The sequence below is a fragment of the Vulpes vulpes genome, chromosome 9, assembly GCF_048418805.1.
Source record: "Vulpes vulpes isolate BD-2025 chromosome 9, VulVul3, whole genome shotgun sequence".
Classification (NCBI taxonomy): domain Eukaryota; kingdom Metazoa; phylum Chordata; class Mammalia; order Carnivora; family Canidae; genus Vulpes; species Vulpes vulpes.
The window spans coordinates 35,819,471-35,833,343 of record NC_132788.1 but is presented as its reverse complement, the minus strand read 5'-3'; the positions used below and the strand labels follow the sequence as shown (position 1 = coordinate 35,833,343).

General features: G+C 35.6%; 1 protein-coding gene across 1 annotated transcript in view; it reads left to right on the top strand.

The window, feature by feature from the left end:
* The window catches only part of MICU2 (mitochondrial calcium uptake 2), a 131,650-nt gene that overhangs the window by 74,334 nt on the left and 43,443 nt on the right, over positions 1-13,873 (top strand). Inside the window, exons 5-6 of the mRNA XM_025996662.2 lie at positions 5,385-5,432; positions 6,431-6,513. Of these exons, the coding sequence (XP_025852447.1) occupies positions 5,385-5,432; positions 6,431-6,513 (131 nt within the window). The remainder of the gene's footprint in view (positions 1-5,384; positions 5,433-6,430; positions 6,514-13,873) is intronic.

Genomic DNA, 13,873 nt, shown 5'->3' with positions numbered 1-13,873 from the left:
ATGTACGTAGGAAGAATTAGAAATGCCATGAAAGGGCAGGGTAAGAACTGCTAGCTCACCATTCTTCCAAATGCTGGTCTCTCTTAATGTGGGTTTTCTTATGCTTGCTTGTACTCCACTGTGCTTGGAGTCTCAATCCTACCCCTTCATATTCTCCATCCCTCGGACACATCCACTGTACCATACTGTAGCTGAGAAAAGAGCACCTGTCCCTAAGGATGCTAGGTGTCATAGGCTGAACCTGTGGAGTTCCATAATTCCTGGATACCCTGAGTTTGTAACTTTCTTTAACATCTACTTCATTTGTAAAATAAAGGTAACAATCTCTATCTATTTCCATGGTTCTGGTGGGAATGATATACATAAAGCTCCTCCACTGTGCCTTGAGATCAAGTGTCATTAAAAGATCTTTTTATTATTATTAGGCAAATTCATGTGCCACAAGTTCTCTTGGATTCTTGGAAACTACATTGTCTCAGTTCTCTTGGTACCTATCTCTCTGTTATTGGTTTCTCTTCCTCCTGCTGCCCATTAAGTGTTGGTGCTCCCTAGGATCTCTGTCCTTTGCTTACTGCTTTCCTTCTCCTCTTGGTTTAGCACCCATGGATACTGCTGCAGACTCTCAAAACCCCTTCAGTGTCTGTAGCCCTGGCTACTCTCCTGAGCTTCAGACTTCTATACCCAAACCAGCTGCCACATGCCTGCTTGTGGGTCTTTCAGTTACCTTGAGTTTGTCATATCCCAAGCTGAACTCACGGTCCTCTCCCTAAATCAGTGCTTTGTTTTCTTGGTCTCATTTGGTAGTACTACTTTTCACCTACCTTATCAAAACCCAAGAAATATCTTTGAACCCTTTCTCTTTTTGCCATTTTCATCCTTCACATGCAGTCAGATACAAATTCCTTCTAATTCTGCCTCCTAGGTATTTATCAAATTCATCAAGATATATAAATATGTTCTTATGATGGATATGTTAATTTCTCTTTAGGAAACAGAATTCTCAAAATTGCACTTAGTAGCGAGTCATATTTAGAATGGTTCCAAATTTAAAATGTTTGTAGAGAAGCATAGTAAATAACAGAATTCAGTCATGTCTTCTAATGGCCTTTCCTTAAGGATTTATTAACAAATTTTTAAATATAATTATTTAGGGGATCTCTGGGCGGCTCAGTGGTTTAGTGCCTGCCTTCGGGCCCAGGGCGTGATCCTGGAATTCCGGGATCAAGTCCCACATCAGGCTGTCTGCATAGAGCCTGCTTCTCCCTCTGCCTGTGTCTCTGCCTCTTTCTCTCTCTCTCTGTCTCTATCCCTCTGTCTCTAATGAATAAATAAATAAAATCTTTAAAATATATATATATAATTATTTAAAATACCTATTTAACAGGTACTTTTAAAACATTGCCACTTAACAGCATTTACTTTATAATTAAATAAAAAAATACATATATTAAATTGTTTCTCCTATATTCTGAAGTATCAGTTTTCTTTAAAAGCATTTTCAGAGGGCAGATGTCTAGAATGCTTTTGTAGAGCCATACTGTTTATAATCTATGTTGGGAGTGTAGTTGCTGTTTTTACATCATCTCAATTCTGTTTATTCAAGCTTTTTATTTAAGTCAGCATTTCAAAGAAAGACACTGGAATTTTCTTTCTCACAAAGTCCCATTGTAGAGACACATACGTGTATGTAAAGAAGAATGAGGCCCCCTCTTGGCACCAAGCCCACGTCAGTCTAGAAGTTTGGCCATTTTTTTCACATTGCCGTACTCCCTTCAAAATGAAGGGGAAAAAAGCTACTCTCCATTTTTTTGAGTCTACCAAGGGATGAAATACTTTAATCCTTCAACTAATATTAGAGTACTTCTCTCAGGTATTAAAGATAATGACAAAACATATTTAATTTATTCTCCTTCCATATAAACACTGAATATTTTTAAGGAAAAATATCTGAAGACACTGGGCTTTTTTATTAAAAAGAATTACACCTGCTCCAAAATAAAGACAAACATAAAGTTCGTAATGCACAAAAATGTAAGTCACTTAAAATGCGTACCTGAAGTTATTTGCAACTAAAACACTGAATTACCTAGAGATAAAGTCCTCACCTGCCTTGCTCTGAACTTGGGCCCTCACTCTGTGTTATTTGATTGGGAGCCAGTAGGGCAAATCCACTGTCATCACCCTCTGCCTTCATTCTTCATGTCTGGGTACCATAGTGGCCTTATTTCCCATTGCTTCTTCCACATGGACATTATTTCTCTCAGTCACTTTTTAATTTTCATATTTTTATATTTAGTTTTCATATTCAGCTTTATATTCATATTCACCTCAGTTGGTTAAACATCCAAACTCTTGATCTCAGCTCAGGTCTTGAGCTCAGGGTTGTGAATCAAGGCCCCACATTGGGCTCCACACTGGGCATGGAGCCTACTTTAAGAAAAAAAGATTTAAGACACAGAGAACAAAAGAAAAATCTAAAACTTTTGTGAATCAAAGTACACTATCAAAAGAGTGAAGAGACAATCCACAGGAAAGGAGAAAATACTAGCAAATCATATATAGGGAGTTAAAATCCAGTATATAGAAAGAACTCCTATAACTCAACAACAACAAGAAAACCAAACAACCCAGTTAAAAAAATGGGCAAAGACTGGAATAGACATTTTTCCAAGAAGATATACAGTTGACTAATTTACACGTCAAAAGATGCCTGACATCACTAACCATTAAGGAAATGCAGATCAAAACCATAATGAGATACCACTTAATACCATTATTATCAAGAAAAAACAAGTGCTGACCAGGATGTGGAGGAATCATAACCTCTGTGTACTCTTGGTTGGAATGTAAAATGGTACCACCACTTTTGAAAAACGTATGGAGGTTCCTCAGATTAAGCATAGAATGACTGTATGGTCCAGCAATTGCACCCTGGGTAAATACCCCAAATAATTAAAAGCAAAGACTCAAACAGATACTTGTACACCAGTGTTTATAGCAGCATTAATCACAATAGCCAAAAAATGGAAACAACCCAGATGTCCATCAACAGATGAATGGATAACCAAAATGTAGTATATATACATATAAAGGAGTATTTTTCAACCTTAAAAAGGCATGAAATTCTGACACATGCTACAATATGGATGAACCTTGAAGACATGCTAAGTGAAATAAGCCAGACACAAAGGACAAATACCATATGATTTCATTTGTATGAGGTCCCTAGAGTAGGCAAATTCATAGCAACAGAAAACAGAAGAGGTTACAGGGGCTGGAGGCAGAAAAAAAATGGAGTTAGTGTTTCATGGATATGGGGTTTCAGTTTATGATGATGAAAAAGTTCTGATAATGGTTGCAAAACAATGAATTGACTTAATGCCACTACACTGTACACTTAAAGATAGCTAAAATGGTACATTTTTTGTTATGTGTATTTTACCACTATAAAGAAAAGTGACTTGAGACCTGTTGACCAAGTGCAATCAAGGACATTTTCTGAATCCTGATTTGAGCACACTTGAAAAAAGAATTTCTGAAATAGGGAAATTTGTAAAAGTGATGTGAGTTTGATGATATTGAGGAATTACTGGTAATTTTTTAGGTGTGGCAAATATATTTGTGGGGAGGGAACTTTTAGAGATAAAGCTTGAATTTTTTACTATGAAATAAGATATTTAGATTTGTTTCAAAATAACCCAGTGAGGGGGTGGACAGAGGTGGTGCCTGGGTGGCTCAGTCAGTTAAGTGTCTGTCTTCAGCTCAGGTCATGATCCCAGAGTCCTGGGATTGAGCCCCACATTGGGCTCCCTGCTCAGCAGGGAGTCTGCATCTTTCTCTGCCTCTGCCCTTCTCCTCACTTGTGTGCACGCGCGCTCTCTCTCTCTCTCTCTCTCTCTCTCAAATTAATAAAATCTTTTAAAAAAAAATAATCCAGTGTGAAGTGGGGGGGAAGGGAGTGAAAAGAAGTATAGATAAAACAGAATCTGCAATGAGTTGATAATTACTAAAGTTGATATGTAAGTTATTCATTATATTCTCTCTACTTTTGTGTATGATTGAAGTTTTCCATGGTAAAGTTTAATTGTGTATTTTGCTTTTATATCAAATTTATGATCCAGAAGGAAAAATTTTTTAGCTTATCAGGAAGCCATGATTTATAAGACATTGTTCTATATTTATTGCTATTCTTTTCATTGCAAGCACGGAAAACTAGACACTATCTATTTGAGCTAGTAAGGACAGACATAGAGCTAGTGGCCAGACACAGAGCTGGCTTCAAGTTCAACTTAATCCAGGGCTCAGACATCACCAGTATCCATCTTTCAGGTCTGCCAATTAAAGATTGGCTGCATTCTCAGGCCCTAAACACTGGCTGTCTGACAATTCCAGGCACACTCTCTCCATTGCCTCACATTCCTAAGTGAAACATTCTCACATCATCAAAATCCAGGGGGGTTGGGGAAGGAAAAAAATAATAATAAAGTGAGTGATTGAGCATTCTTGTCAGAAATTCCACTCTAAGCGACCCAGTTTAGGTCAAGGCCCATCCCTGAACTAGTCCCTGCAGCCAGACTATTGCAACCTGCTCCTTAGCTTGAGTCAGCTCTTTGCCATCTCTGTACCAATTCACTGAGAATACAATGATTGGCTTAGGCCAGTCAGTATCTACCTTCAAAGGTGAGGATGAATCATCCTACCAAAGCTGCATGTTTGAGAAGGGGAAAGGAATGGTTTCCCAAAGGAAAATCAAGTTACTGCTGCAAAGATTTAATTACCTCATTTTCAATAATATAGTTTGACCTTTTATATATTGAGATCTTTGTTTTACTCAACTGAATTTTTAAATTTGCTCCACTTGAGATGTTAGGAACAGTGAAATTTGAGCAGAAATTGCATGAAGTGCTGTGCAAATAAAACCTGTGCTGGATACCTATTATTTGCTAGCCAACATCCATTCCCCTTTTTTAATAATAATAATAACCTGATGAAAAAAACATAGTATCATTTTAAGTATAAGTACTATACTTAATTCTCTGTTACAGAAATTTTCCACTGTACCAAAGAGAGAGGTAAATTAAAGTAAAAATGTGTGTTCTTATTTTTTCTCCCCCCACTTCTTTTTGAGGGGGGTGGGTGGTGGAGGGGAGAGAGAGAGAATCCTAAGCAGGCTCCATGCCTAGAGCCAGACACAGGGATTGATCTCATGACCCTGAAGTCATGACCTGAACAGAAATCAAGACTCTGATGCTTAAGCAACTGAGCCACCCAGATGCCCCAAAAATGTGTGTTTTTAATTAAATGAAGTTTGCGTGTAGTATTTATGTATGATTACTTCTAAACCTGAAACTTACTTTCTGATGTTTTTATTTTATCTCTTTCAGGATTGATTTCATATACTGAGTATCTTTTCTTGCTTACAATCCTTACTAGTAAGTACCCTACAGTTTTTGTCACTGATCATGTGGAATTATCTGTTCTTAGCAAACAAGGTTTTGGAAATTTGGTATTTATGTCTTTATCATTAAAACATTATTGCTACCTTAGTTTCTATTTTTTAACACAATGATACTGTTGGGTTAGATTAGCCCTTCTATTCCCTTTGTACTATGGCTCCCTGTAACTTTGTCTCCTTAAAAGACTTGTTGAACAGAAGAATCAGACTTAGCCTTAGCCTTCACATGTTAAAAAAAATCCCTCATCAGACATTCTTCAAAATTCCTGGTCAGTACTTTTCAGATTGGTCATGAAAATCAAGGAAGGACTGAGAAACTTTCACAACTTGGAGCAGAATAAGGAGACCTAACAACTAAATGCAACATGGTTTCTTGTATTTGATCCTAAAGTAGAAAAATAGCATTAGTGGAAAAACATGAAATCCAAATAGTCTGTAGTTCAGTTAAAAATGCTAAAAATGAAAAAAAAAATGCTATTACCAGTGTTAATTTCTTAGTTTTGACAATGATACTATAGTTATATAAGATGTTAACATTAGAGGAAGCTGAATGAAGAGTATATGAGAACTCACTATATACTATCTTTACAACATTTCTTCAGTCTAAAATTATTTCAAAATAGAAAGATTTTTTAAAAGCCATACTCTGAGAAAGGGAAATAAAGACTAATAATCAGTATGAAAATAACCAAGTTACTATAAGAATATAGGAAAGCTCCTGGTAGAGTTAAAGAAATAAATTCTCAAATTAATTTTGCTTTGAGAAGCAAAGCACTTAATAGCAGAACAACGCAGCCAGGAAAACATATCATCAGCCTTTGAAAATTGTTATGAGAAGAGATTATTTTTTTCTCTGTTTAGGCACTTGTATAATAGTTTCTGGAAGCTTTTTTTCAAATTTGAAGACCTATATATCAGTAAATAATTTGCATTTCACCAACATTTAAATAAACTATTCACTTTACTTAATTGCAGAACCCCATACTGGGTTTCATGTTGCTTTTAAAATGCTGGATGCAGATGGTAATGAGATGGTTGAGAAAAAGGAATTTTTTAAGGTAAGTAGATTCTACTTATTTTTGGTTTATCATAAAACATTTGGATGCTTGTGTGATGTACATTTCCATAAAAATCAAAATTATATCCACTGCTTACATATGAAATGTCAAGAAATCATTTATACATTCAAAAGTGTTAAATTTTCTATATTACAACCTTGAAAAAATTGTAATGGAATAGAGCATAAGATTCCTGTGGGAGAAATGAGCTTGTGCATCTACATTTTTTAGAGTTTTATTTTTATGATTTCAGCAGGAAATAAAATGGAAAGGGCCTCATAGATATGTTCAAAATTACTCTTATACACCCCTACCTCCACAAAAGGAGCAAGAAAAATAAAAACTTAAGCCTTCATAAAGAATAGAGAGAAATGAAAAAACTACAATAGATATAAATGGATGCAGATTTTCCAGAAATTAGCTAATATTTAAAAAGCTGAAAATATGTTTCCAAGACAACTCTAAGACATACAACCAGTAAATTTCACTCCATTTCAAGAATGTTGATGACAATATTAAAAAAAAAAATACCTCAGTGCATATAAACTTTTGGGTATGTGCCAAAGTTAAATGTTTTTAATGTATTAGAGTCTTTTGTGAAGAAAAAGATAAAATATGTAGATAAATATATAACACAGCATTTGGTACATACTAACTTCTTAGACCTACCATTGATAATTACTGAGTACATATATAAATGACTACTTTATGACTTTTTTTAAAAAAGTTTTTGAGACATGAAACATGGAACTCTCTTACATTGCTGATGGGAATGTGAAATGAAACACACATTTCGGAAAACAAAATTGGTAGCTTCTTAATGTATACTCAGCCTATGACATGGCAATTCAGTCCTATGTTTTTATTCCAGAGTCAAAGAAGAGAAAACGTAGGTTTACCCAAAGGCCTATATGTGAATATTCATAACAACTTTATTTATAATAGCCCCAAACTGGAAACAACCTAAGTGTTCACCAAGTGACTAGACAAACAAATTATATCCATACAATAGAATACTACTCAGCAATAAAAAGGAAAAAATTACCAGTACATACAACAACATGGATGTATGTAAGTGAAACAAATAGTGTACATATGGTATGAGTCCTTTGACATGAAACTCTAGAAAAGGAACATATCTATACTAACAGAAAGCAGATCACTGGTTGCGTGGGTCTAGAGGGAGTAAGGGAATAAGGAATTGACTGCAGATTAGCTGCAGCTTCCATAAGAGAACATCTTTAAGTGCTGGAAACATTTTAAATCTTGGTTAGGATACTAGTGACTTGGTGTATAAATTTGTTACAACCCATCAAACTATATTTAAACAAGTGCATTTTATTACATATGAATTATACCTCAGGAAACACCTTTGACAAAGTTCCATTCCACAGGCTTTGTAAATTTAATTACTGAGATACTTGGTTTTATATACAAGACACCGTCTCACAGTCTAAAAACAAAGGACATGACAAAAGGTTCTAATCAGAGATTAAACTTATAAAACAGGATCCAAAAAAGGTAGGCATATTTGACATTTTAGAAATTATCTGAATGAGTGTATAAATCTAGCATATGGAGAGAGATTCTCTCTCTCCCTCTCCCTTTGCCCTCCCTCCCAGTCATGCTTGCTCACTCTCTCTCAAATAAATAAATAAATAAATAAATAAATCTAAAAAAAAATGGGACTCGGGAGAGGCAAATACTGTATGGTCTTACTTCTGTGTGGACTCTAACAAAAAACCAAGCTCATAGAAAAAGAGATCAGATTTGTGGTTACTAGAGGCAGGGTTGGGGAGGAAGGAGACTAGGAAGAAGATGATCAAAAAGTATAAACTTCCAGTTAGATGATAAATAAGTACTAGGAGTGTAATGTACAACATGACAACCATAGTTAACACTGCTATATGATACATAGCAAAAGAGTAAATCCTGGGAGTTCTCATAACAAGGAGAAAACATTTTTTTTTTTGCTTTTGCTTTTTATTGTGTATATATGATAGGATGGATACTAACTAAACTTACTGCAGTAATCATTTCAGAATACATGTGAATCAAACCATCATGCTTATACGCCTCAAACTTACACAATGATGTATGTCAATTATGTCCCAGTGCAACTGAAAAAAGCTAATATTTGTGGACTATTAACATACTAGAAGGATCAAAGTCTATAAGTCATAAAACAAGGCTACAGATTTTCCAACACAGGAGAAGACATCCTGTTGAAACCTCTTATGACAGAGGTTAGAATTTATAGGAGTAACACTAATACTTCCTTAGTTGGCAGTATCAGACAATGAAATATTTCATATAAATGATTTTTAAAATTGAGAATTACCTTTAACATTAAATTTTTAACATTTGTAATTCTTCTTGATAAGCTCTCCAAGAATATATATATTTCCCTGTCTTTTCAAAGTAGTTATAATGCGCATAATTTATCCTTTTTTTTTTTTTTGACAACTCAGTATTATCATTATGAAGATCAGTTTCATAATGATGGGCTAGTTAGATTTTGAGAGTTTCCTAAGGGCATGAGATACTTATCCTTACACTGAATGGCCTTAGACTTTCATGCTTTTAATTCATATTTCTGGCTTTTGTCCTCATTGTTAGGATATCACTAGTTTTTTATCACTGATATCAGTGAGACTAAACAGTTGATCTTTCAATTTCAGTCATCTAGTTTTGCTTCCAGTCTCCAATGCAGTGGGAAAACAGCAATAAAGTTTGTTAAAATCATATGTTAAAATCATATGTACAGAATCTTTACTTGCTCTGTCCAGTAAATTAGCCAGTAGCCACATGTGGCTGTTGAGCCATTGAAATAAGGTTTGTGGTTAAGAAGCTTGAGTTTTTAAATTGTAATTAATGTAAAATTTAAATTTAAAACCTGACATTTGCTTCAGATATTGGGAGATTTTCATATATGTTTGAAGCAAGTTGGGTATATGGATCTACTTTTTCAATTGTAAATTTTATGAAATCTAAAAACACAGATCAAGAATTTACAATGAAATGTAACATCTGAATTGAGATGAACCTGTAAATGTAAAATGCATACTGGATTTTGAAGAAAAAGTGTAAAATATCTCAATTTTTATATTGAATATATGATGAAGTAATAATGTTGGTATATAAATTCATCTTCATTTTTTTTTTTACTTTTTTAAATCTGTCTACTAGAAAACTTAAAATACTTATGTAGCTCCATTATATTTCTGTGGGACAGCACTGCTTTAGAATATACAAGACTATAAATTCTGATAAATATTCATATATATTTTATTATATGTCCCTCATGACAGTTGTTTCAAATGCTGAAAAACATCTTTCTTCTGGGTTTGCAACTTAAGAAAGAAAGCTGGAGTATTCCAGAGGATTGAGGTTGCCTGAAGTATACCTTTAGACGCATGAAGTTTCACTTACTGTTCAGAAAAAAAAGTATTCACTTTCTCAAAGTGGTAGAAGTTAAAAGTAACAGAAAGCTATAGAGAAAACTATACTGTGTAACTGCTTAAAGAATAGTTGGGGGATACCTGGATGGCTCAGTGGTCGAGCATCTGCCTTTGACTCAGGTCATGATCCCAGGGTACTGGGATCAAGTCCCACATTAGGCTCCCCACCAGGAGCCTGCTTCTCCCTCTGCCTATGTCTCTGCCTCTTTCCCTATGTCTCTCGTGAATAAATAAATAAAACCTTTTTTAAAAAGAAAAGAATATTTGGAAGGTTTCATGTATTCAGACATGTTATATGTAAGAGATACAGGTTTAAAAAAAAGAAATTATTTTATTACAACATCATTGTGAACAAATGTTAGCAAATCTGCCTTTTACCAAAGGAATAGTATGGATAAAATTTACCATTGTACATCAACTGGTTTACGAAGCAGCCTGGAATTCCACTTAGACATTGAAGGTGCTTGTGAATAGACAAAGTGGAAAGAAACAAGGATTTCCAGATAACATGGCTCTTACTTAGGACCTCAGGTTAAAAAAAAAAAAAAAAAAGGGCAAGCAGGAAAAGAAATACTAGATAGTCATCATAGATTTATCTTTAAATTCAACTTTATTCAGGCTAAGGAAAGCAGAAATAACCATATTGCTCTATTTAGCATCAGTAACCATTATTCATGGTCTCTTGGGGAAACAAACTTTATAAAATATAGACCACTATAAAAGCATTGTTGCTGTTCTTATGTGTCAGAAATGTGAACAGAGATACCTAAGAGGCAGAAACCCCTAATGTGAACTGTACACTGCTGTCAGGAGAAACCAGCAGGCAGTTCTGGAGAGAATTGTGCTTCAGTGTTCCAGATTCATCTCACACCACAGTGTGAAAGCTGAATTAATAGAGAAGAGATTGGGGGATGTGCAGGTGTTCAATTGATTAAGTGTCTGCCTTCAGCTCAGGTCATGATCTCCAGTCCTGGGATCAAGTCCCACATCAGGCTCCGTGCTCTAGGGGGAGCCTGCTTCTCCCCTGCCTCTCCCACTCCCCATGCTTGTGCATTTGTGCTCTCTCTCTCTCTCTCTCAAATAAATAAATCTTTAAGCTTTAGAGTAGTCCAGTTTACAATTGTGAATGAAAAGTAGGAAATATAATCAAGATATGCTGCGGAATAAACTCTAAACCTGGTTTCTGACTGATTTGGAGAGATGAGGAGAAAGGAGAAATCAGTGGTCACTCCTTTTTCCAGCCAGCCTAACTAGAAATAATTATAGTATTAAGTGATCTAAGAGAAAAGGTGACTAGTTCTTATTGAGGATTGGTTATTTTCAACATATATGTTACATTATTTAATCTTTACAGCAGCCTACAAGGTAGGTAGTAGTATCCCCATATTAAAGATGAGAAAAATTGATATGCAGTCAATACTGCAACCATGATTTGATTCCAAGTCCATCCAGTTCTAAAGCCCTGCTCTTTCCTTAATGTTAGGCTGCTCCATTTGAAGGAGAATGCAAGGGAGGACTGGGTTGAAAAGATCTTAACTCTGAGCTTGGAAATGATGACCTTTATCGGCTGTTGGGACATCCCTGTAGAGATAAACAAGTGTAGCAAGCAACTGTCTGGAGATAAGTATCTAGCCTGGATTAGGAACCATCCTGATAAAGGTGATAATTAAGTCGTGAGAGTATGTGATCTAAAGGGGAATATGTAGAGTGAAAGGAGATAAAGATCAGAGTCTTGGAAAACAGTTGAATTTAAGAGGTCAAAATGAGACTGAGAAGCCAAAGAATCAAATTGAGAAGAAGCATAGTAGTAAGAAGAGAAGTAAGAAGAAAGCCCAGAGAGTGCAGGATAATGGAATCTAGGGAAGAAAAGAGCAACCATGAGGAAGTGTTTAATATCAGACTTTTTAAAAGTGGTCAAGTAGGGTAGCAACAGAGTTTGAGAACTCCTTAAATTTTGTAGGTGTTTGGGAACCATTATAGAAGCAGTTTATAAAGAGTGGTAAAGAACGATGCTTCAGAGCAAAAGGCTAAAGAGGAGTGGATAGAAAATGCAAAATCGATGGCAGTTTCTTCTGAGATGCTTGATGTTTAAGGAAGGAAATTAATTAGATACTAGTTTAAGGTAGAAAACCTATCTCTCCACACAAGTGGGACCTGAAATACCAGTGTCATAAGTCACAAGATACCATTACATCCTACCTAACTCAATCTACCTCAGGCATAAGAAAAGGGATATATTTAAGATTATTATTCAATATGAGGCTAATAATTATGAAAAGGCTATTCTACATGAATGTAAAATTCTGTTATGTAAATTAAGCTGTTAGAATGTGCACAAACCATAATTCCCTTAGACCTGGATGAACTTTCTGCTTCTATTTCTAGGAGTCACAAGGCATAGGGAGCCAAATCTTAGAAGTACTGTGTCCACTATCCATACATCCCTGGATTTGTAAAGTTGGAGGTAATTTTATAAAGTGGACATAATAGAGCCTTTGGTAATATCACTGTCATACTTACCAAACCAAAGTTCTGATTTATTATTCTAACGTTTGATGATAATCAAGTCTGAATGACAAAGCCTATAGATAAAGGAGACACTGAAAAAAGGCAGTAGAGGACATGTTTTTCTATTTGTCATCTTCAGGTCTCTTCTCACATTGAAACGTAGAGTTTCCTAGTTCAAGAGACTAGACAAGTCTCTTTTACAACATATACAGCCTCTATTCCTGAAATTGTTGAGGATACCTATGTTAAAAGTTTTCAGATACCTTTTCTCAATGTAATTTAACATGCTGAATTTATGGGACACTTTCTGAATACTATAATTTTTTCTAAATGTTTGGAAAATTCTTAGATGACCAACTCATGAATTAAGAAAACAAGGGAAAAAGCATGTTAGGATATGGCACTGATTTTTTTTAAACGTAACACTATAAAGATCAACCTTCTAAGCCAATACAGGTTCTTTTATGCTGATCATAGAAATAAAACAGTAAACTTAATAACTCACAAAGTATGATGTAGTCAATTTAAAATGAGAGCATAGAGAAGATGAGGGTGTAGAATTACCCTAAACTCACTTCCTCCCTGGATACACCAAATCTATAGCTGTGTACAGATAATTCCCTCTGAAAAAGACCGGCAAACTAGTTGAACAGCCCCTCCACACCAAAGGATAAAAAGGCCACATGGGAATGAATAGCAGAATTAGAGACATGTTCTTACAAAAAAAAAAAAAACCTTACCTCCAGCATGGCAACCTACAAGTGGGAGGGATCTTACAAATAAATAAGAATGTATTCCATGGGCAGGTTGAGTGGCTCAGCAGTTTAGCACCGCCTTCCACCCAAGGCATAAGCCTGGAGACCTGGGATTGAGTCCCACATTGGGCTTCCTGCATGGAGCCTGCTTCTCCCTCTGCCTGTGTCTCTACCTCTCTCTCTCACTCTCTCTCTCTCTCTGTTTCTCATGAATAAATAAATAAAATCTTTTTTAAAAAAATAATGTATTCCTGAGGAATAAGGAGTTCAAGCCCCACATCAGGCATCCCAACCCCAACCCTTGGAAGCTATGCTGGAAAGGTAAACCTTCAAAATAACCAGCTTTGAAAACCAATGGAGCTTACATCCAGGAAACCCAAAGGGCTGTCGGCAACTGAGACTCTACTCTTAAAGGACTCATGCACAGATTCACCCTGAGATTCAGTACATAAACATCAGGTTGAAAAATACTTGGGCCATATGTGAAGGAAATTCATTGGCTAATTTTAAAGCATCTGCTGGAGGAGTAGGGGTCTGTTGAAACTCTCTCAGGGATGGAAGTTCTCACAAGCACCATTTTTTCAGTCCCATTTTACCTTGCTACTGCTGTTTGCCCCACCTGTGCACTCTCCCATG